This window comes from Colius striatus, chromosome Z, assembly GCF_028858725.1.
Source record: "Colius striatus isolate bColStr4 chromosome Z, bColStr4.1.hap1, whole genome shotgun sequence".
In the NCBI taxonomy this organism is placed as follows: Eukaryota; Metazoa; Chordata; class Aves; order Coliiformes; family Coliidae; genus Colius; species Colius striatus.
Window position 1 is genome coordinate 16,523,080 of NC_084790.1, and position 25,454 is coordinate 16,548,533.

Here is a 25,454-nt window from a genome sequence, read left to right on the forward strand (position 1 = left end):
TCAGCAAAATACGCTTTTCAACTGCTGTTTTGGAAGAAACGGTGCTAATCTTGTCAATATACAAAATGGGAGAAAATGAATTCACGTTAAAAGATTAGAAAGATTAAATATTGCATGCAGGGAAAGATAAAAGCCTTACTTCAGCTGTTTCTCTCTAGCACTGCTCAGCATGAGACCAAGGGTTGCCATAGCAAAAATGCTTTTCAAAGGCAGAGTTAAAGCCAGCAGATAATTAAAACAAAGGGAAAAGATTTTCTATTTCTAGTGTCAAACAAAGTAGGATATTAAAGGATAAGGATTATACTTGCCTTCTTCAGAAAAAAAAAAGGAAAAAAAGACAAAAGCCTGCATTGTGTCCGCCAGGCCTTCCCACTGCCTCTCCACCATCTTCGTCACACTTGGATATTCTGCCACTTCTTTTGCTTCCCGCCTTGAATATCTAGCCTACTGTGACAGATCTCCAGGTGGCCCTGAGACAGATGGGTCCTGTGGACAAAACCAAACACTGCCAATGGAACTAGGGCACAGCTAGTCCTTTACTGCATACCTCAGACCCATTTGTCCCAGTGGGGCTGCTCTCACGCTTACAGCCAAGGGCAGGGAACAGCCTGAGCTAGGTGGAAGCAGGCGGCTTGGGTGTGCAAACTTCTGACAGTGCCCCGTGGAACTGGCACCATATCCTCTCCAGCAGCAGCAGCAGCAATACCGAGACTGCTGGCACTGCCATAAATTGCAGAAAAATCAAGTCCTCATCGTTTCTTCCCCTGATAGCTTTCAGACTCCATGAAGACATTTCAAATCACATTTTGTCTGTGAACCTCTGATTGCTCTGGGCATTTCTGCACATGCATCTCACATCCATCCACCTGACCTTGCAAAGAGGAACCCAATCCCCTGAAAGACAGAGAAAGCTCCTGCAGAAGGTAAAGCTTGCAAGGTCTGACCCACAAGCAGAAAACAAAGGCCTCCACAAATGTGTGATTTACACTGCAGCCACCACTCAATGCACCTTCAGCCTCAGAGTCACTAGGAGATTCGTCTTCCTACACAAAAGTAATTAAAATCAGTTTGAAGCCAGTTACTATTGCCTTGCCCTCCGTACCTACACTTGGCATTCACTGCTGCTGTAGATGAAGAGACTGACATGTACCTCTTGCATTGGCTTGTTTTCAGACTGGAAATCTGACTTACAGCAAGGGTATTAAATGCATGACAGAAGAAGGAATTCTGGCAGGAGCAATGTGGGACACACCAATGATAAGCTAAGCCTACATGTGACTAGCCCAGCTAAGAACATACCATGCTGGTAAGGAGGACAGTCTCAGCAAGATTATAGCCTTCAGAAAGCAGATCAAATTCTAGGCATGAGGAACATTACAGGGTCATCCATGTTCACAAAAATAACAGCTGAAGTGGCAGAGATAGTAGCTGTAAAATGAATTTTATGAGTTCAGTTTTATAGTGTAAGGAAAATACAGTATTTTTGTCCAAAACATTTTGCATTTGCTTTACTCTTTTCCTCTCACCTGGCTGCGGTGACCTCACCTCTTCTCATTCCCACTGCAACTCTAACCCACTGAATTTCAATGACAGCACCTACCTCACCAGTGTCTTAAACACTGTGAAGGACACCTACTAATTACAAAGGATCAAACTGAAATCTGGAAAAGTATTGATTTTTTCACATACTAGTGACTGCTGCGTAATGAAGGCTGAGCACAAGAATAAAAGCTTAGGCAAAAGCATCCTAATGCCTTTGGAACAGTAAGTTCATTTCCAATGCACAGACAACCCATTTAATGGTGTTTGTGTAATAAAACAATCAGAATTTTGCCTGCGTTACCAACTAATGTTAACCAATTCAGTGAAGAAATAAACCCCTTGCTTGAGACAGACTCTAGAAACTATCTTGAAAACTATCAGCTCATGTAACGAGATAATTTTGTGCCAAACCAATTCCCTCATCAGTTTAGGAATTAAAGCTTTAGACATCATCTCAGCTTTGAACATGTTCCAGTGAATGGCTAGTGGTCAAACTTTTCAGCAAGCTCAGAGGTGTCTCTAAGCTGTGAGGCTTCTGTGCTTTCCAGCACCCCACTGCTTTAATGCCTCCCTGCTGCTTTTGGGAAGGATTGAGGTGCTAGAGGACTACTTGAGCAGAGCTTCACAGAGCCTCAGCCAGCACCATAGGGAGGAATGGGCTGGCACCTGGTTTGCACAAGTGGAGCTGTAAGCAGTGCAACCACACAGCTCAATGGGAGCTCAGAGAAACCCTACACGTCCTCAGAAGGGCCACTCCATCGCCGACTGAAGTTGCACTGTTGTGAAAGAGGTGGAGCAGTGATGTCCTTGGTGGCCTGTATCTTCCCAAAACCTTTGAGGAGATGCAGTGCAGCCTCATGTGTCCATCACATGCCATTCATGGAGAAAGCACCATCCTTTAGCTGTTTTTAGGGCCTTCCCCCTTCATAGCTTGCAGCTACCTGGCTGATCAGGATGCCCTTGAGAGGCTAGCCCTGGTTTTTGGAGAGTGGTGCAGGAACACCCATGCTGACTCTGCACAGAGCCAACAGACAAGCCAGCAGACACCAGCTGATGCAGTACTGTCCCCAGCCACCAAGGCATGGCTCAGGCACATGGGGACCATCACCAGAAAGTTTAGTTCAAATTTTTAAGCTAGGAATATAGCCATACTTCATGCTGGACTGTTTCCACGCTCCTCTTCAGCACTGAGAGTGCAGAGTCAGCACACACATGACAACACAGAAAGAAAATACTTCCTGTCAATCTTAAGAACAGCAAAGGAGCCATGTCTTTAAATTGATGTTTAGCAAAGACCTCTTGATAAGTACAGACCCACTTCCTACCACATTTCACAGTGAACAGCAGAGTCCTTCTCCACCCTAACCCAGAGGCATGAATTGGCTCATTTCAGGTGTAATGTGTTCTGTAAGCTCTCCTCCTTCCCACACATTCACATCACCTCTGGGAGTTCAGGGAGTTGGGGAAGTCCTGAAGCCCTGCTGCCCACGTGGTGTGGGATGAACTGATTTCCATGATGGAATAAGCCCAAAAGTTACATACCGTTGAGGACCAGTCGCCTCAGTCCTATTTTAAAGATGTCAGTGGATGCACAAAAAGTGCAGAGACGTGGGACTGATCCTCTAGACAGGAGTGAATTCATCTCACTTCATGATTTGAAAGCTCACAGAGGGAGAGTGCTTCCAGTACGAGATGTGTGCTTATGCGCAGTACCTCGCATGCCCCGCGTACCTGACGCGGGGCCATCCACCCTGAGTGTGTTATCCCCAAAGCACAAGGTCACTTGGTAGGCAGGGAGGGAGCTCTCAGCCATGAGCCGCCCTGCACAAAGCGGTCCCCTTGCCCCACGGTGCAGTCACTGGGAGAGAGGAATGTCAGAGGATCGGGGACGCTGAGAGGAGAAGGGACACAGAAGATGGGGAAGACCAGTGTAAGTCAATCACAGTCACTTGCAGCTTGTTGTTGGAAGGAACGATCAGCTCATGCACCACGTGTGCTTTGTCAGCTCAGTCAATGCACTTGTGGGATGGACTCAGACACGGTGGCATGAAAGGGTAGGTGTGAGCTGGACAGGGAGGAAACTTCAGTCCTTATGGCAGCCCAGGCTGTAGAGTGACACAGCAACACCTGCTCTTCCCGATCCCCATCTTCCCACCCCACATCACTTGCGTAAACAGCAGAATGAGATGCGGTCACAAACCTTGGAGGCAAGCACACACAGGGGTACCACGCACTGCTGGCACCTCATTCTCTGTGCAGCCTCCTACAAGGGCAACTGCGCTGCAGACCAGTGCACAGCAGCTTCTGAAAACAAAAGCACAAAACAGCTTGAAAGTGTTGATACTCTTCACAAAGGAGAACATGCAACAGGGACACCTTTCTCTGTTTTTAGATTGTCCTATATGTCAATAGGCTGGATGCTGCTATCACAGAATTATTGCACTATGCAAAAGGACAAGATTTGTGGTATCATTTAGATATCGCTTGTAATTTAGGCTACAATGTAGTTCACAACAGCATTTCATTCTCCTGCACTTAAAAATACATTTAGTTGCATAAATACGTATTTGAAAATGAGGCCGGCAGTTCACAACACCTGGACATCAAAGACTTCATGAACACACGTACATTGTGCAAACCCACAGTACCATAAATACATGCACGAGTGACTAATAAAGCAGAACTTCAGCCAAACAAGTGCCCATGGCTCTGCCCAGCTAAATGTGCAATCACGTCAACAGATCCAGGCACGTGCACTGTGAACAGCTGAGTCCAGATCAGCCCAGTGACATCCATGTATAATCCCCATGTCTGACTCTTGGTTTGGTGTCGTGAGAAGGCCACGTAGGAAAGTCTGCACTAACATTGGTGCAGACTCCTTCACACTGTGTGCAGGCCTGTGCTTCGGCACTCTGCCTCTTCCTTAAGTTCAAGGCCAAATTTTGCTCTTGGTATCACTGAGCAAATCTCTCAAAAGCTGGTAAGTGGTTCTGAAGGCAACCAACACATCTGCAAATGATTCAGAAGGGTCTCAATCTGCATCACCTTTTTGATGGATTTCCAAGGCTGCAGCAGCTGGGCCAGGCTAGCGACTCTATGATACTGATAGTGCAACACCTTCCTCTGTTTTCCCCACTGGCTCTGCACCTCAATTTGCAATCAGATTCAACTCAGTAATCTGGCAGAAAATTATCTGACTTCCCCCTTTCTCTGCTGTGCTCAGCACAAAAAAACCCAAAAACCCAGCAAACCACTCAAAAACCCAAAACGTACTATTAATGTGAAAGCAGCGCTTCAAAGACCTGTCCACAAGCATAGCGCATCAGCAGCCACCGATCTGGCTCCTTGGAGACAAGAAGAATTCTGGAATCACCATACGAAACAGCCCACACAAAATAGTCTGCTCTGAAGCAAAATGTCTAAGGCATACCCCAGAAGACGTGAACCACTGCCAAGCTCTGAGCCTGCCAACTGCATTCATAAGGTCTGGTTTCATGCTTTTTGGGGCTTGAGGAGACACATGACAGCCATGTCATGCGGGCTGGTTTTTTTCCCCTGAAAGCTCTTCCCAGCAAAGAGAGAAGGTTGAGCAGGAGAGGAGAGGTGGGAAGCCACAAAGGCCAGCTGATACCTGGCCTTGCGTCACAGCACAGGAAAGGCAAGGCGGGGAAGCAGGTCAGATCCTGCAGTAGCTGCCACTGGCAAGTGCTGAGATGAGTGCTAACAGAAGAGGAACAGAGACCAGTGACTTTCCTAGAGGTTGGCTCTGTGGCTGAGCTCTCATCTGGCACTCCCAGGGAGCTTCTTGGCATGGGAAGCCCTGTGCTCCAGCACACACTAAGAGCAGCTTCATGGTTCTTCAGTGGGAAACAGCACAGAAACCCCAAACATAGCAGTATCAGCCTTGCAAAACTGTTTTTGTTTTAACATATTAAAAGCCCTGCCATGAAAAGGCAAGGCTGTGGAAACAACCATCAGATGGCTAGTCTCATCTGGAAGCTGGGCAGCCATTTTTCTGGCTGCACCCGAAGTCATTTTGTGCGTCCCTCTCCTTCATCTACAAGTCAGATTTGCCATGGCACAGTAAGTCATGGACACAGCATGCACTCACTTCAGTAATGACATGATTTGGCCTCAAGCCCCAAAACTGAGTCACAGAAAGTGTAACTCTGCAGTATGAATGGCCACCTGTGCTTGCCAACCCACCACCTACCCTACAGACTTGAGAAGCCATAGCCAGCACTCAGAGATTATAGATTTAGTGGTGACACAGCCATGGCATGCAAGATCCTGTGACAGCTGGCACAAGGGAAACCTGGACTTTGTACCAGCCTTGCCGTGTGCAGAGCACAAGACCAGAGCCAGGTTCTGTCACCTGCGGTAAGCTTTGTGGGAGGACAAAAGTTTATTACAGTGGAAAACTCTGCTCCTAAACCTTCCAGTGGCACACCTACCACCCACCCCATCCCCAAAACTGACCTTCAATAAGGCTTAAGTGAGGTGCAGTCATTCTGCCACCTCCCTCACACACAAAGGAACAGTTGGTTCATCCTAGCAACACAGAAAACAGGTTTTAAATAGTGCCAGGTAGGTTATTTTTGTTTCTATCTGCTACCTCTCTTTCACCCTTTCTTTGGAATTAATGTTGATTAAAGTCACAGCACAGTGGCAGATCTAAAAGTACAAAAGATACAGAGAAATGCGAGGGAATAAACAAGCATAAAGAAACACAACAGTAAGATCCACCCATGTGTACCCTCCCCCACCAAAAAAAAAGGCCCTCAGTAACAGTTTTATCCAACATCCATGGGGAGCCAGATGAGGCTGACTCTTTCACTGACTTCGGTGGGCATTAGATCACCCCAGCAGACCTCTCTAAAGCCTCCTTGTGGCCCTAGGGTATCCTAGTGGAACACAAACTAAGCTAAATTACTTGAGAAGTACAGTACATAATTGTAAAGGTCAAGAATTATAATTGTTCACTGGAATATCAAATTTGTTAGTCCTCTCCTTGTACTTACAGAAGAACAACTATATTGCAAAGTCAAATGTTGGAACAGTTTCACTCATTACTTCAAGGCTTTAAGGACCAAATTCTGCCTTCACATTCACATGGACATTTTCCACTGTCTACAATGGAAACAGATTATGTGTAGCTGACTTACATTTGTATTCCCATATTTAAAACTATCCAGCTTCCTCATCTTCTGTAGTTCTGAAGTTATCATTACACTCCCTATGCTGTTTCTTGTGTGGATTTCAAACCACGGCTTAAAACATAGTTGCTGTATTTTTTTCTGTACAGTTTGGATAGGACTATGGATTTTTCTCCACTGTTGCATTCCCCAGAACACTGAAAAGTCTAAGACAGTAGATTTTACACTAAGTGCACACAGTGATAAAATACCAACGACCTGTGCTTGAACAGTTAAAATTATACATATGATAGTAATTTTGCCATTATACTTTTGCATACTGTTGAAAATAATACTTTTTAGTCTAAAGACCAGCAACATTTTGATCACAGAAAATCATCAACAAAGAGAGAAATTCAGAATAGCTGACTTGAGGATTTTTGTCCCACCTAGCATAAATGAGCCTCAGGAAATAAAACAAGAAACAGATGAAAAGCATTGCAAAGGCTTCACAAACTTACATTGACATATCTCTTATTTCTCGATCTTGCTCATCAAGAATAAGCCAGCAGGTAAGAAGCAGCAGCCAGTGGTAAGTTTGTCTCCTCCACTCTTGGGATATCATGTTAAAATAAGAAGCTGAAAAAAACGCTTTAAAATAGAATTGCTACGTAAGCCTCCCTGGGGGTTTACACTCACTGATGTGTGCATGTTAAAAATGGTACTTCCAGTCTATCTTGTGTTGCCTGAGAACCATTTTCATCCTTTTAAAATCTGCATTTATATTATGACCCATAAGTACCTTTCATTTCTGTATTAACACTATAAATACTATGTTAGTAATACTAAACTATTTCTATTGACGTATCTGTAAAAAGAAAAATATATTATATATTTATATATTTTTATAAAGTGAATTAACACTGGAGAGAGGGCTACGGGGGAGTAGCATACAATCACAGTCGATGTGTGTTATTGGGCACTAACTCAAAACTTGAAACAAAAACGAAACAAAAAGAGCATTTGGGTGATACTCCTCTTTCAAGCCGTGTCAGAGGAAGAGTCATAGGATGCTGACACTATGAAATTGCCAGTGTTGGAGTGGCTCGCCATGGACTGGGCGGCCTGTTGGCTCAAGTTATTGCAGATCAGCACCAGCTGGTTGCTCTGCGCTTCTGAGAGAGTACTGCAGCTCTGGTAGACGCTGAAGTTGGTCTTCCGGCCAGGGATGTTCCCTTTCTCGCACATCGTCTTTACCATCTTGGCGAGCTTATTTTTCCCCAGGGCCTGGCAGTTGTACCAGTGAAGCGCGGCCAGGTTGACAACAGGTTTGATGGACAGGTAGAAGGGGGCATCCTCATAGCGCATGGCAGGAGGGCGCCGCTGGGCATACTCCTTGTAGTCCTGCACAGGGCAGGTCTGAGGGGAGTGCTGTGTGGCGTACACCCGCGAGTCCGTCCCACCTCGCTTGCTCTTGGCATTGACATCTCCGTTGTCTGGCCCCATCCACTCCAGGTACTCCAACCCAGTCTCTGTCACCCGCAGCCGAATGTCTCCCCACTTGAGAGTGGACCCATGGAAACCCGTGCAGTGTCCGAATGCCTTCGTGTTGTTAAGCCAGACCAGGTTCAGCAGCCCTTCAGGATTGTACCGGCTCAACAAGCCTCTTTTGCGCAGGATAAGCTCATCAGCAAAGGTAAGCTTCATGGACTTGTGTGGCTTGTTCCCCTTTCCTTTACACCTCAGCTCTATCTGCTTTTGCTTTAGAGCTTCCTGGGACCTCTTGAACTCCTTATCCCTTGTAATACTATACCCATACCTGTGCTCTTTGAGATACCTCTCCAGCCCACACTGATAGTTGGCCAGACTGTTTGGTTCATATTCGGACCCGTCCTTTTGTCTGGCATCCACAAAGAAGGAAGCAAGGTAGGCATCCAGCTCTTTGCAGGGGATGACATAGATCTCGCGGGTCTCAGAGGGGTACTTTGAGATAAGGAACTCTCGGAAATTGCGGAGAGCCGTCTGTGTGCTGCGAATGGTCTTCTCGTTCTGCTCCCTGCTGAGCTCAGCCGCTCTCTCATCCTGCTCTGGAAGAGGGAGAAGGGGAAAGACAAAAGAAAGCAGAAGCAGTTAGTTTGTGTGATGTGCTTTTGCCCAAAGCAAATTTCTTTTAAAAGGAAAAAAAAATCAATTTGACAAAGAGCACTGGGAAACGTCATTACATAACTGTCGTGTGACTGAAAAGCCAACTTCAGTTTCACAAATGATGTACTAGAATATGTTACAAAACCAAAGTGAGCTCCTCACGACACTGGGGCAGTTTTGTGCACAGAGATTTTTGAAAAAGAGTGGGATTAGAAGCAACCTGCTTTAGAACAAATGCAAGATAGCAGGTTTTTCTGCAGATTCCAGTGCTGTCAGCAATGACTAGCCCAAGTAATAAACCCCTTCTGAATTGTTTCATTTGTGAAACCAGAAGTTGTACTGGTTCCAACTTTCTTCCACAAAAAATAACTAAAGCATCATATTTGTGACAGTAAAAATTATCTTTAATGAGACACATTTTTAAAGAGCTAAATATTGACAAAAATCTACAGTACAAGATAATGCAGCTTATCCTAACTAAGGAGCTGGCAGGTGAAACTACCACAGAGCAACGTGTAATTTACATATGTATAAGAACAAAAAAAAAAAACCCCAAACCAGTTAATATGTTCACATCAGAAGATACGGAAGAAAAACGTGATTATACAGTCTCTCCACACAATCAAGCTGTACATTGACAGTCGAAGTACAATTGTAACCACTTCTTTTCATTTTGCAGAAAAATCAAATTCTGGAAACAACATTATATTGCTCTGTAAGGCTACACTCAAAGCACAATATTCAGATGCTACCACTGTGACAGTTGTTACTGATTTTCAGGCCAATCATAGGCATAAAAAGGAAGAGCTCTTCACATGTCAGTGATGTGTGTACTAAGGACTGTTTTCTTGGCATATGCAAACTATCGGTGCATACAAGGATACAGCTTGCAAGCACATAGGTGGAACTGTCATTACTAATATAACAAATCGTAATGGCTTTAGAAAATGAACAGCAAATGGAAAGAAGGACAAATTCTATGATTTCACTGGTCTCTGTAATTGTGAATGGAACATCGTTTTTTCTCTCTTCTACTTAATAAGAAGAACAAGAGGAAAAAACAAGATCTTTCTCATTCTCTCATTGCAAAATCCATACATTTTGGCAATCCATACCTTTCAGCACTCAACTGGTGTTTCCCAGCCAGCACACACGTGACAAAGTGGTATAAGACCTTGTGAAGTTCCCACTGTCTCTCTGTTATTCAGGCCAAGCTTATGTCAGGCCATGTAGCACATCCATGCTTTCCAGCAGTACCTTGCAGCAGTGCCGACCAAGTTCTGATGCTTGCTGCTCATGCATATTCTGCCCTGAAAGCCTGTAAACAGGGGAGGCCGCAGCGAAAATAAAGTAGCCTTATATCCTTCCCTAGCTCACTCACAATCTTTTGTGTAGTGCAGAAATCTCAGTGGGCAGCTGGGCAGCTTCCCTTTCCAACCATCTACAGAGAGACTCTGAAGAGAGTTTATCTAATCACCTCTACACCACAGCTGCAGACAGAGGCATGGGGAGTGACTTGCCTCTGGACTTGCCAGCAGGCCAGAAATAGGGCTCAGTTTATATCCTTCAAGACCAGGCCCCTGTCCTCAGTGTGAGGCACCCGCTGCATCCACAACACTCAGTGAAATTCATTAAGAGGGGTCCTCAAACCCTCTGCAAAACACTGAGAAGCAGTGAGTCTGCAGTGGAGACATTTGGTGGCTTTCGCAGCCATGAAAAACGTTGTCACTGAGCACCAAGGTTTGCTTGAACTGTCCTCAAGGGGAAAAAGAAAAGGTCACCAGCCTGTTTCAGAAACTGGTTTTAATATCAATGTCACTATCAAAGAGCTTCTAGCAGCCTGCAGTCAAGTCTCATACTTTAGGCAATGTAAAGGATAGCTCCTTTTATTAAGGCTAGATACAGATTGGAAACAGTCAATGCTGTCTGAAGCTCCAAACATTTACTCTGGTATCTTCTTCATTGCACCCACCACTGCTCATTATAGCACTGTGTAAGTCATCAGTGCTTTGACAGCCCACATTTTAAGTACTGTTTCAATATAAACAGCACATAGAATGGCTCAGTTTTTACACATGTCATCAATCACTGCTTGTTAGAGGATAACCTGTCACAACACTGCAGTGACACCTAGTCAGTCATTTATGTTCTGGCATCTTTCCTTAATCTGCAAAGGAAATTGCCATGTCTGCAGCCAACAAAAAACCCATGTTGAATTAAAGACGCCCTCAAGTTGTGTAAGTGGGACAGTACCCCAGAAAAACTGCATTCCTGCAGTGATGTGGTATGTTGCTCCACAAAACATGCGTGAAATTGTTCAGCTTCTTATCCAGCCACATCAGGACCACTACATCGATTTTGACAGTGCACCCAGGCTGCAGTGGCCGTGGATTCTTCTCCTCCTATGAAACTGCTCAAATATCAGGGATATCTCATCACAGGGGACGAGTGCAGACAGGCAATGAGACCCAACGGATAGAGTATGAGACAACCAAAGCCACTGGATTTCAGCTGAGCTGCTGTAATCACCTGCATTGAGTCTTCCTTTACAGTAAAGGCAGATGAACAGCCCTTTATAGACTAAGATAGCAGAGGAAGGAGACATAATTTTTCATGTCATTACAGTTTTACTTCATTTAACCAAGGAGATTTCATAGTGCTGAAAGAAACTATGTAATTCATCTCCAGCTACTACGGAGACACAAATTGTATCCAGACATCCTTTTAATATCACTAGACTTTGTGTTTTCTGCTAATTGCATAATACCTGTGTATTATCTTCTAATAATTTCTAACCAATTTACAGCTAACTCCAGTTAGAAAAGTTAAAATACTGATTTCAGTTTAAGGCTAAAGACAAGTGACTTTTTTCCCCCCAATGATTTTATGCAGGTTACATATTTAACTGCGGAAAAGATAATTCTTTTTTTACTCAGACTGCTTAGAAGTACAGTGAAATGTTGCCTTTTCAAAGCATGTTATTTATTTCATTATCTGTTGCAGCAGGAACTACAGGATTATGTCAGTCATTGTCTAACCTACCCCAAGAACTGGAAGCTGGATGATGCATGGCAGAAGTGATACACTCATTTTCCAAGAGGACTTGGCTGGCTTGGCACCAGTCCAGAAAGAGTTACAAACACACACTCATCAGAGCATCTGTTTTTCTCCCAAATAAGCTTCCAATTCAATACACCAGATTTTAAGTGCATTCTGGATTGGAACCCTTGCCTTTGAGTATATGCTTACGTAGAACTGTAGAAATCAATTGGCCTAAGTCGTTATATGTTTAGAGGGTGCAGGAGGTATACTACTGAATAACATGTACACAATGACTTGAATCAAAGGTTGCTAAGAGAAAAAAAAAGAAGAAAAAATGAAAATGAGGAGAGAAAAAACTGTAAAGGTCTGAAAAACTCCTCCTTTGTTGAATTAAGCTTGTCCTTTACAAATTAATGAAGCATTAAGGGAAAAAAGACAAATTCTCATGATAAAACCCCATTTCTTACATAAGAAAAACAAGAAGCTACATTTTCCATAAGGTTACCACCTTTATGTGCTCCTACAGAGGAAGCCAGATTTACATGTGTAAACAGCTCTCTCAAGCACCGATGGCTCAGCAAGCAATTTAACCAGTGGGATGGTTTGTGAAATATGGTATATACAAATTTACATAGCATTTTGGAAAACTGGGTGCAGTGGAGTTTTATGGCTGTCTGCAGCTGCAAGCCCTGTGGAAGAAGAATGAGAAATAGGACACAAACATGTATGCCTTTACATGCCACTCCACATCACCAGAGGCTTAGTGCATTCTCAGCTATGGCCTACCACCAGTTTTAATGTCATTTCATTTAAGAGCTAACATTAATAAGCAGAGTTGCACAAACAATGTAAGAAGTCTCGAAGGCATAAGCCAGGGCTATGAAGTTTGCCTGCTTTTGATTCACTTCAGACAGCAGCTGAGAAGCAGAGCTAGGAAATGTGGGAGGGAAATAAAGACAGGAGAAGGGGGAAGCAGAACAAAAGCATGTGAAAAAAAGAACAACATTGGAGAAAGATTAAAACCAGATGAAGATCCTAATAATCCAAAATCTAATTTATATCACTGTTCCAGAAAGAGGTAGTCTAACTGAGGCAACAAGCAGTGCAACAAAGAAAGAAGTATGTAATAAATATTTTATTAGATTAATCATAATAAGCTCCACTTTATATCTTGGCCAGAGCATATTCTTAAATCAAGCTGAGAATGTGAGCAGTTTCAGACTTCAGAGCATGAGGCCCACATGTCTGTAATTAACATAATAAATCATGCCATGGAGCTCTCTACACAGGCTGACAACCCTCAGTTGATGCATTGCTTATTAGACACTGCAGACATTTTCCCCTCTGTTTTATTAAAGTGCCACTGGTGGTGAATCAAAAGGTACCTTTCTATATTCCAGCTGAACTATCTGCTGCAGGTGTATGACAAAATGGAGCACAGACATCTGGTAACACAGGTTGCAGCACAGGCATCCCAAAGAACTGTATTTCAATATCTTTTCGCCCATACCCATCTTTAATTTAGGAAACTACTCCAGCTGCCTTGTTACTGAACTCACAGTTTTATTTCTGAAATTCTACATTGGTGATTTTGCCCAGGCTGACCAATTTGCTTTTACCTTTCCACACTATATATTCTCCAGCATGAGTGAAACAAGCTATGAAGCATATGAAGAGCTCACTATTTACAACCTTGCCTAACTAGTTTTAATGCACACTTTTAACACATGTATTTTCTTTATCTTCATTGGGTCAAAGAGCAGAATTTAAGAACCAATGGTTTATACAATTCTCCAGAGAGGATGACGTGAAACACTGAAAGCAAGACAGCTCCTAAGATGGAGTTTTTAGCCTGCCTTTCTGTTTCAAGCCTGGGCTGAGAATCCTCTCTTCCTTGCACTCCAGAAAAAATGATGACTTCAGACTTCACTTTAACCTTTGCAAACATAACTCTCACCATACTAGGAAGAGGTGGAAGTTCAAAGATGTAAAGGTCCTATGAGGTTGAGAGAGACTCAACAGCTGGACAGAGACATTAACACATCCCTACTTGTGAAAAGACCACGGACCTCTGGTGCTAGATACTCTGCTAAGCTCATGCACCCGGGCTGGCCGAAGCACATATGCTGTCGCAGACTAGCCATGGCGTGCCCAGGCATTTGCCAGGACAAAGAGTCCTAAGAGGCACAGGAGCAGCTGGAAATTCTGCACAGAGAGCAAAGAGCTAAGGAATGCACACTCATTGGTAACCAGGTGGTTGTTTGTGGCATAGCTTATTTACTTCTGTCCTTGAATACATGTTTAAATTTACTTCATCATAGTTTAATTGAATAGATATTTAGTCACATTTTGCAGCTCTTCTTGAGTAAAGTCTCTTTAAATAAACTGAGGACTTTCAACTTTTTTCTAGCTGTATAAACACACAGAGAGCACACATACACATACACAGGTCTGCTGCTTAGAATATTGCCATTATTTCTCTTCTGTAATTATGTTGTCAACATTTTCCTGTTGGGATTGTATCGTTATTTCCATAAAAACAATTTGTTCTTCTATATAGGACATGAGCAATCTGTTCCCCTGCTACTGAATGAGTTCATACCAAAACCAACACCAACCAATTCATATAACAGGTGACATGGGGTATAGTTTAACGGATAGAATTATAAGTATATGTTTTACATATGAATGGCTATTTTATTATGCACTAGCACAATAAACAGTCTGACTTATTTAACAATGGTACATGTGAATGGTAAATGGGAAAAGTCATCTTACAAACTGTAAGTTTTCTGAGGACTATTTGAAATCAGGGGAAACACGCAAAAAGGCACTTCTTTTAAACAGATTAAAAAAAAGAAATGTAAATCTGTGAGCAAAAAGCAAAGCATATATCAGCATACATATGTGAATGCTGCACTGTAATGCCAAGAATGGTTTTCCTGACTGTTAATTTGTTTTCTTGGATGTATAGTCAGTAAGAGAGAGCAAGTCCTAAACAACTGGATGCACTCCATTTCCCAAGAAACAATGACAGAAAAAAAACCCCTGTAACCTGGCACATCCCCATGACAGAAGGACACAGCTCACTACAATCAGAAGAGTACTTAAAGTTAGGGGAAAATTAAATCATTCCCATACAAAACCAACCATGTTTCTGTAGCTTACTCATACTCCCATCACTCATACAGCCACAGGACTAAAGCAGCCATTAGGCAGACACCCAGTTAAGAGGTGTGTGTAAACAGAAAACTGAAGCAAGCAATTCAAAGTTCAGAGATGAATGTCCTTTTCTTTCACAGACTTAATCTTTGGGGTATGCCTTGCTTTAATAATAAAGAAACACAGCACATTCAGCTTCTGCACAGGAGTGTTGTGACCTGAGTCACAATAGCTCACAAAGACCACATGCACAAAACAGATCTGTGTTCAAAACCACCGTGTTAAATAATCATCTCTTCCTAAAGAGATGTTCAGTACAGACTTGCGCACTCTCCTTTGTTGCTTCCACATTTTCAAGACAGCTGGAATCAGCAGAGGCCTCATTTTCTTCCTTTATTTATCAGTATCACAAAAGACAGAACTTTGCACAGAACAGTAGCCTGTTTAAAGCACCTTAAGTGAGAGGGAGCGCATAGCATCTGGATCATGTAGGTTTTGCAAAAATGATTGTTTTCTGCTTCTCACTTGTGCAGTAAGTTTGCAGATGACACCAAGCTGGGCAGGAGTGTTGATCAGTAAGGGCAGGAAGGCTCTTCAGAAGGACCTGGTCAGGCTGGATAGATGGGCTGTGGCCAACTGTATGAGGTTTAATAAGGCCAAGTCCTGGGTCTTGCACTTGGGCCCCAACAATGCCACACAATTGCCACAGGCTTGGGGATGTGTAGCTGGAAAGCTGCCTGGTGGAAAAGGACCTGGGAGTGTTGGTCAACAGCCAGCTGAACATGAACCAACAGTGTGCCCAGGTGGCCAAGGGGGCCAATGGCATCATGGCTTGTATCAGCACTGGTGTGACCAGCAGGACCAGGGCAGTGATCATCCCCCTGTACTCATTGCTGGTGAGGCTGCACCTTGGAAACTGTTCAGTTCTGGGTTCCTCACTCCAAGAGGGACATGGAGGTGTTGGAACATGTCCAGAGACAGACAACAAAGCTGATGAAGGGTCTTGAGAACAGGTCTTACGAGGAGTGTCTGAGTGAGTTGGGAGTGTTTAGCCTGGAGGAGGCTGAGAAGAGACCTTATTGCTCTCTATAGCTACCTGTAAGGAGACTGCGATGAGGTGGGGCTTCGTCTCTTCTCTCAAGCTACAAGCAAAAGCATGAGAGGAAGTGACCTCAAGTTGCACAAAAGGAGATTTAGATTGGGTATTATGAATAGTTTTCACCAAAAGGTTGTCAAGCACTGGAACAGGCTGCTCAGGGAAGTGGTGAAGTCACCATCGATACCTAGAGGCATTTAGGAGACATGTAGGTATGGCATGGTTTAGTGGTGGATGTGGTTATGCTGCGTTAACAGTTGGATTTGATGATCTTAAAGGTCATTTCCAACCTAAATGATTCTGTTATTCTAGTTTCTTGCTTTTCTGCCTTTCAAGTTGGGGTAACTGGGGAGAAGCTAAATTTCTAGGTCTGAAATGAACAATGATGCCCCAGAACTCAAATATTCATTGAAGTGGGCAGTTTCTCTCCTGCTATGACACGCTATCTTACTTAGCACTGGTTCTGCTGTGGTACTCTGAATTTAAAAAATACATTTAAATGAAATGTCAAAAATTTATAGTGATGCAACTCTTCTGTTCAGAATTCAAAAGATATTCCTGACTGTTTTCCAGCTGAACTTGGCATACTTCACAGACTTAATCCATAAAACTGTTGGGGCCTGGCTGCAATAGATCTTTCCGCAGGTACAGATTCAACTGTCTCCTAGCTACAGGCAAGGAACTTCCACAGACTGGGTGGAAAACACCATTCCTCACCTATTACAGAGTAACAGTAAGGCCTATGCAGCTTTTAGTGCAGCAGCCCCATCCCCAGCTGTCTCCTGCAACAACCTACTTTCAGCATGAATACTCACAAACTGTTTCCTCCAAAATGTATATGTATACCCAGTAGCACTGCTGTCAGGAGATGTTTCTACGTGCTGCAGATAGTTCCACTCAAAGAAGGTCCATGGTGAACAGGGAAAATAAGCCCTTTCATAAAGAAAAGCTGCAGTCTAATCTCTTGTCTGATTATCTGTTTTGATAAATACTTAATATTTAGGACAGTAAGAAGATTGTCCTCCACATGACAAGTCCACTGATGGTCTTTGAGGTTGCAAAGAGGCTGGCATGAGCCTTTTGTGTCTGGAAGGAACTTCCCCTGAAGAAAACAGATTGGTCTGGAATGGTGATAAATACATTTCTCAAGTATAGTGAAAATGTAAAGATGCTGTAAGAATTGACAAGCCGTCATTTCAGTGTTCTCCTGCAAGAATTAAAAACTTGATAAATACTTCTTGTAGGAACAGCTTCATCAGCTTCATAAAACAAATTCTTGTATTAGAATTATTAGTACTATGGTTTTATTTTAATAAAATGTGATTGTCGTGCTGTTTATTCAGATGATAAAGGCAAACAGACAAACATTCTGCAAAGGCTGAATTTGTCCTTTTAATGATACTGTCCTGCTTTTAAACAGAACTCCCCTATAGTATTGTAAAGATAAGTAATATCAGCCTCATTAGCAGTACTCCTAGAATAAAGCCTCCAAAGGGTGGGAGTGGAATGGAAAACCTGTGCTGGAAGATCACAAGGCTGTAGTAGTCCAGGATGTGGTTAATGAACTCACTAGCTTCTTTGCAACTTAAAAAAAAAGTACTATGCTTTTTGTAATTACATATCTCAGCACTTACTATTTTTCATTCAGCTATTAGCACACGAAAGATATCAGTTATGGGACCTAAAATGTCACCAGAGGACTCTGAACTCTTTAGACCAACACAAATTGGAAGAGACTATCTCCCCTCTGCATGTTTAATTACACACTTGGCTGCATTTAGCAGCATGCTTTAGCAGTCAATTTACCCAAAAGTTACCAATCTTTGCATGTAAATTAAAAATACAGGGACAAATCAGCAATTATTTGAATATTCCTGAAAAAGTTTAAAGAAAGTTTTGTAACCTTCTTTTGCCATGATTATTTGCCTTGTGGTACTTTCACTCTTGGCACAGTTTCACGGCTTAGAAGAACTGCATCAGGGAATAATCTGGCCTTTCTATATGTCCAGCTGATGCTTTACATATTTCTAAAAAAAAAGAATTTTTTTTCTTGTTTGCACTTCTTTGGAATGTGCTGGCTGACACTTTTTTTTTTCCCCTTACAGTGTAAACAATTATTTAGGAGTTTAAGCTAAACCTAGTCAAACCGGCAACTCATGAGGTATGGGAGACTTCTTTCTCCTCTAAGATATGTAATATTTTGATGCTCACCTAACAGCACCTAATCCACAAGTCTTATGATCACATGAGGATCTCAGCTGCCATTTAATTTAAACCCATACAATTGCCGAGGGAGATGGTGGGGGAAAGTACATCTTCCCTCTCAGTCTTTAGGTGAAAAGTGAGTTATTTTTCATAAATACTCCAGAATTCTGCCTATCAAGTAAGTATGACCTCTCTGAGACTCAAAACTTACTTTCCTACACAGTAAGCTGTATCTTCCTCTGAGATACAGTCCTCCTTTATATGCTTCCACAATAACACCAGCTCTTTTCCACTGTTTCAGACAGAAATCTGTGTCTAACCTCACCAAATCTTTATTGGGATGCCATTTCATTTTTAAGATACAAAAAAGATCTTTATCAAATCCCTGCTTACACACTTAGTTGCCACGGTTTCATTAAAGAGAGTAAAAGAGGAAAAAACCCAAAACTCTAGTCCAAAAGTATAATTTGGCTTAAAACTGTCCAAACCTAAGATATATAATAATGATTTTTGATTGTATGGAGAATCTCACTCAAACTTCAAGACTACCATGTATGGAAATCACAAGCTATGTCTGATACAAACACAAAGATATGTGACTTAAGCTAAAATTCACAGTATTTCTTGGTGGTTTGATTGCAGTCTTTAGTCACAAATTATCATTCAAGGCCTTAGTCCTGCAAAGATCTCATAAACATATGACCAGTTCAAACAGGACCAAGAGCAAAGCTTTGTACATTATTCTACAATTAGGCAACACTTTGCATCAGAGAAGGCGTAATTCAAATTCCCTACTCACTTTGAACTGTACCTTTGTTTCTCAAGCATTCACCAAGTCTATAAAATAAAAAAAGCTCTAGGCTCCTTGATATAATACTTTCCTGCCCTTTTTCACATAAGAATTATACGTACCCTTGTTTCTGTCTCTTTAGGACTGAAACATTTTTACATATGATAGATAAACATCCTCTTGTAGTTCAGTATTACTCAGATTTTATATACCATGCACCACCTCCAGTACATCACTCTTTGTTAAGACACAACCTAACGAAATCTGTGTACATGAACAATCACTCCACTCTGGTCTTTAATCAGACCTCCTGTCGTGGTTTAGGCCCATCAGGGAACAAAAGACCACGATTAGCCTCAAGTACCGAAGAGGCTGAGAATTGCTCGAGGGCAGGGAGGGCTTAATTGCCGCTTAAGGTTCAGGACAAAGCAGACCAGGCCACTCGGTTTGGGGAAGAAAAAAAACCAGAAAATAATTTAATGCAACATCAACTAAAACATACCCACAAAAACCCAAAACATAACCAAAACGAAACAACACAGAGGAATACGTCAATGAAGAGTCCAACCAGCCTTTTTAAGAACACCTTCCCGCCACACCTCCCCTCTTCCCGGGCTCAGAGCCCTGATCCCGGGGTTTTTACCTTGCCCCCCCCGAACGGTTCGGGGGGGCAGGCAGTGGAGGTCTCAGTCAGTCTGCTCCCAATAGCTTCTGCCGTCTGTCCCTCCTCAGGACGTGCCAACTCCACACCAGTCCTCCCTGCAAGTCCGTGGGGTAGCTCACACACGTGGCAGCCCTGCACGGGCTGCTCCGACGTGCACCCAGTCCAAAGGCTGCAGCTCCTCTCTGCTTCTCGTGTGGGGCTGCTCTGTGGCGTGCAGGCTCTCCAACACGGCCTGGGCCATGGCCGTCTCCCCACACAGTCCCTCGCCCGTCCGGGCTCACTCACATGGAGCTGCTGGTGGCTCTCAGTCCTGCCACGGATCTCCACAGGTTTCAGGGACACAGCTTGCATTCTCGCCACGGCCTGCAGAAGGGTCTCCGCTCCACTGCTCCTCCTTCCTTCCTCCTCTGGCTGAAGGGTCCGCGTGGTCGCCTCCATCTTGTATCCCTCTTACACCTCCATGACTCGTATTTCAAATTCCCGTCCCCTAAATAGTGATCGCAGAGGCGCCAGATTGGCCCAGCCAGGCCGGAGGTGGGTGTGAACCCAGGAGCCGGGGGAGGGTCCGCAAACTCTTTACCGGGTCTTCACTGCAACCCGCTCCCCCTGTTACTAAGCCAAAAGCTGCTCCTTGCTAAACCAGAACATTCCACCCCTCGCCTCTGCGAATCACTTATTCAAGAAAACATAAGGGAATCTGAACCACCTTCACAAATCAACATATAGTAACTAAGATCAAACAGAACCAAACACTTCCCCGTGAAAATAAATGATATACACATAACACAATAAATACACATAAATAAAAATCCACCCCTAGACACAAGGTAGCCTCACCCAGACGTCTGTTTTGTCCTTTACCACTCCCAATTCACCATCCTTATCACAAATTCCAATCTCCAGCAGCTCAAGGCCCCACGTTGGGCGCCAAAAATGTCGTGGTTTAGGCCCATCAGGGAACAAAAGACCACGATTAGCCTCAAGTACCGAAGAGGCTGAGAATTGCTCGAGGGCAGGGAGGGCTTAATTGCCGCTTAAGGTTCAGGACAAAGCAGACCAGGCCACTCGGTTTGGGGAAGAAAAAAAACCAGAAAATAATTTAATGCAACATCAACTAAAACATACCCACAAAAACCCAAAACATAACCAAAACGAAACAACACAGAGGAATACGTCAATGAAGAGTCCAACCAGCCTTTTTAAGAACACCTTCCCGCCACACCTCCCCTCTTCCCGGGCTCAGAGCCCTGATCCCGGGGTTTTTACCTTGCCCCCCCCGAACGGTTCGGGGGGGCAGGCAGTGGAGGTCTCAGTCAGTCTGCTCCCAATAGCTTCTGCCGTCTGTCCCTCCTCAGGACGTGCCAACTCCACACCAGTCCTCCCTGCAAGTCCGTGGGGTAGCTCACACACGTGGCAGCCCTGCACGGGCTGCTCCGACGTGCACCCAGTCCAAAGGCTGCAGCTCCTCTCTGCTTCTCGTGTGGGGCTGCTCTGTGGCGTGCAGGCTCTCCAACACGGCCTGGGCCATGGCCGTCTCCCCACACAGTCCCTCGCCCGTCCGGGCTCACTCACATGGAGCTGCTGGTGGCTCTCAGTCCTGCCACGGATCTCCACAGGTTTCAGGGACACAGCTTGCATTCTCGCCACGGCCTGCAGAAGGGTCTCCGCTCCACTGCTCCTCCTTCCTTCCTCCTCTGGCTGAAGGGTCCGCGTGGTCGCCTCCATCTTGTATCCCTCTTACACCTCCATGACTCGTATTTCAAATTCCCGTCCCCTAAATAGTGATCGCAGAGGCGCCAGATTGGCCCAGCCAGGCCGGAGGTGGGTGTGAACCCAGGAGCCGGGGGAGGGTCCGCAAACTCTTTACCGGGTCTTCACTGCAACCCGCTCCCCCTGTTACTAAGCCAAAAGCTGCTCCTTGCTAAACCAGAACACCTCCACATTTTACCTTCAAGAATCTGCTGTGCAGAACTACACATCTGTAATAAATTCACTTGTCAACATTGCCCACTTTTCTGAAACTCAGAGATTTATTAATACCAGTCCCTCTTTCCCAAAGCAGCAGGCTCTATGGAAATCTGAGACTCTACTGATGTATCAAGATTTTAGTCATATGTCAATCATTTTAGTCTAGTTAAAATGCTGTTACCTCTGACTACAGTAAGAGTATGTTACAATAACACTATACCAGACTGAGGAGAGGAACTGCGTAATGTTTCTAGAGAACAATACAAGAAATTTAAGTATTGAGAATGTAACTGACTGAACTGGAATTTTAACAGCACACAGAGATAACATTGCTCTCTATGCAAGAAGCGTCAGGAGATTTGGAGTGCTGATTTACACAGTGGGTGTAAATCCCAATAGAATCACATCTTGTTCTCACAGTGAGATACTAGACATGGACCAACTCTGCTCTGGAAACTAAATACAAATGTGAAAATGTGGTGCTATGCCCATTCTTGTACGGTTTAACCCGAAGCATTAACAATTGCAGACCTTGTTTGGCTTCTGAGGACTTGGCAAAAGCAGTTTGAAAGAGTCTGAGTTTTTAATTAATCTCTTGAAAGCAAATCGCTTTCCCAGATCATATATCTACGTGGACAAATTCTGTCTAGATTTGTATTCCATTGCACCAGCTTGCAATTTTGAGACTCAGCAAGTTGCAGGGGCAGGCAAGTAGAAAACAGCTCTAGTACATACAGCAGTGACATGCTATAAACTGAAGAATGCAGATTAAGTAGGTTTACCACAGAATTTGGATTGGCATCAGGCATCTCACATCTCATATTAAGCTAAGCAGAGTCAGTTCTAAACCAGATGTTTTCTAAGGGAATTTCCATGAGGGATGCTACATGTCAGGACTACTGCAAAGTAACATCTCAAAGATGCAACCATGAAGAAATGGGTCCAAAAGAAGAATTCCCTTTGCTGTAACTAAGGTAATTATCATCCTTTATAATGTTTAGTAGGCTTTTGCTTAGCAAAACTGTGTATTTAACTTCGCCTATTGTTTTATTCGGCAACAAGATCTGCAGGCTGTTGCCAACTAATAAATCTATTTAGTGTTAAATTAGGCTATAGGGTGTCCAGCTTGAAGTATCACCCAGAATGACAGAGTCATTGTTTTCAACATTTACAGTAGCTGCCACAGGGACAGCACACAGGCAGTTTTTTCCCCTCTCTACTGTTTGGCTGTGCTCTGTCTGACTAGCCGCTCCTAGGCTGAACGAGCAAAGGAGCAGACAGAGAACTTGTTCCTGCTCTTGCCTCCTACTGGGATGGCACTACTCACCAGCTGGAAGAGCAAAGCCAGCATTGTCCACGCTCAGGTCCAGAGGCAGTTGGCAAGTCTGCTCAGAAACAGATTTCCTCCGCCTCTATAAGACCGATGGCCAGCACCAAATTATTCTGCACAGGGGATAATCATTCAGCAGAAGTATGCTGTTTTAACATGCTCTTTATCCGATAATGCTGATCCGTTTTTGCCAATTCTCAGTGCTTTGGCAGCAGTGGGATATGAAAAAAATGAAGCACACAGGATATGAGAACTTCCACTGAGAACAGGGAAAAAAATCCCTTCTTCTTGGATTGAAGTTTAAGTGCTACATACTTCATGGTTAAGGTTGTGAATGTTCTTCTGATTTACAGGTCAGGGAAATTGTTTAATAAGATCTATAGATGCACAAACCTCTTCCCACTACTCTCCTTGTGCCCTCTTTGGCCTCTCTGTGTCAAGTATCACCCCTCTGACAGGGTGAGTGCAGTGCTAAACCTCCCAACTCCATTGCCTGAGATGCTTCTTTCTGGTTCACTGGAAGAGTGCACAACTGAATTTCATGTCCTCCTCACCCCATGTACCCAAAGTAAGGTGGCTGCACACAGCCTCCTGTGGCACAACTGCACCCAAAATAGACCTATAAACTGGTTCCAAAAGAGCACTTTCCCTATGGCAGTGGTACACTTTGTCACAGGGGGTGCTCCTGGCCTTTGCTCAGTTGAGGTCTTCCAAATCCTCTTCCAAGCCAGCCTGTGATTCTGTCTACCAACTTATCAGCTGGTGGGTCTGGGGCATCCTTGTGCAATGCAGCACCTCCTCCCTGGCCACCTCCTCGCTGAGCCATGCTGGGGTGGCCACACCCAAAACACAGCCATACCTCAACTCCCTCCCAGCATCCTACCTGGCATTGACTGTGCTGCTGCCTCAGGAGTGGCGGCGGCAATGGCGTGGGGCTGCTGCTGGCTGGAGCTGACTTCGGGCTCAGTGCTCACTGAGGGTGAGCTGGCCGCTTCAGCACCTGAGGCCAGCTGTGGGCCAGGTGGGAGGGTCTCCTCAGTGGCCGGTGGCTCCTCCTGACCAGGCAGCTGCAGGGCTGAGAGGGGGATGCTGATGGGCTTCCCCGTGGCAGCATTGGAGCTGGTGGCTGGCACCTGCACAGCAGACACAGGGCCACCGCCTGCCCCCCGTGCTGGGGAGGCCAGGGGGCCCCGGGGAGGCCTCTGCGTGGCCAGCCGGGGCTGGCTGGGTGAGGAAGCAGAGAGACACTGTGGGTCAGGGTCGAGACCTGTGGCGGGCTGGGGCAAGGGCCGGGCAGGGCCCAGGCAGGATGACCCAGCCTGGGCCTGCGGCTTGGGCTTGGACATCTGCGTCAGGGCCAAAGCCGGCCCGTCAGCACCAGCTGTCAGCTCAGCATTGGCCACAATGTAGTAGTCCTCAGGGAGCTCCTGCTTAATCTTCTTGAGGAGAACCTCACCACCACCCTCGTCAGCAGGCTGGGCCTGGGCAGTGGCAGGCAGTCCAGCAGTTGGCCGCTTGCGGAGGCCAGCAGGGGCCCGGTGGGGATGTGGCTCGAAGTCGCTGTCATCATCAGTGACAGATGACTCACAGACCATGTCAAAGAGGGTAGCCTCATCTTCATACTCCTCCATGGGCTCGCCCAGCTCCGACGGCTCACTACAGTAGGAGAAGTCACAAGAGTCACGAGTGCGGGTGCAATCCAACTTGGCCTTCCCTGGCCGGCCTGGGTAGCGCTCTAGAGGGCTGGCTTGTGCCTCTGAGGGTACCCCTAGCATGCTGGGACTGTCTGAGTTGAAGCTGCGGCTGTCCTGGAAGCAGACGCGCTCCTGGGAGCCAGCACGGCAAGTGGCAGCCAGTGGCCAGTGGTAAGCATGGCCAGCACTACAGCCCCACATGGCCGTCAAGTTGCCATGGGCCCCCTCAGAGAGCAGGTGCTTGAGGTTGGGGATGAGGCTGCAGATGGTCCCGTGGCTGTGGGCCCAGCTCACCAGCTTGGAGAGGTTTTCAGAGGAGGTGTGAAGGCAGTCCTCCATGGTATGGGATCAACAGTGCCTTGCCACCAGGAGGTCAGCTGAAGAAGCAGTTCAGATCTCAAGACTCCTGGCACTCACAGGTGCGTCTTGCCAAGCTCATGCTTGCTGCTCACCTGCAAACAGAGAGCAAAAGCCCACTCTTCAGCACTACCAAAGCAAGACCACATTGGCAGGGGAAGTGAAGCATTATTAAGTGCAGCTAAATCCATTTCACTCTCATCTCACACACTACAAAACACGTTTCTCAAAACTGTGCCTGCATTTAACTGGCCTCACTCCTCATAGAATCATAGAATGGTAGGGGTTGGAAGGGACCTTTAGAGATTGATCTAGTCCAACCCC

At 44.9% G+C, this 25,454-nt stretch overlaps 1 protein-coding gene across 1 annotated transcript in view; it reads right to left on the reverse strand.

Annotated features, from left to right (window-relative positions):
- The window catches only part of KIAA1958 (KIAA1958 ortholog), a 35,141-nt gene extending 10,029 nt beyond the window's left edge, over nucleotides 1–25,112 (reverse strand). Inside the window, exon 1 of the mRNA XM_062018623.1 lies at nucleotides 23,963–25,112. Coding sequence (XP_061874607.1) covers nucleotides 23,963–25,112 — 1,150 coding nt within the window. The remainder of the gene's footprint in view (nucleotides 1–23,962) is intronic.
- Between the last annotated feature and the right edge of the window lie 342 nt (nucleotides 25,113–25,454).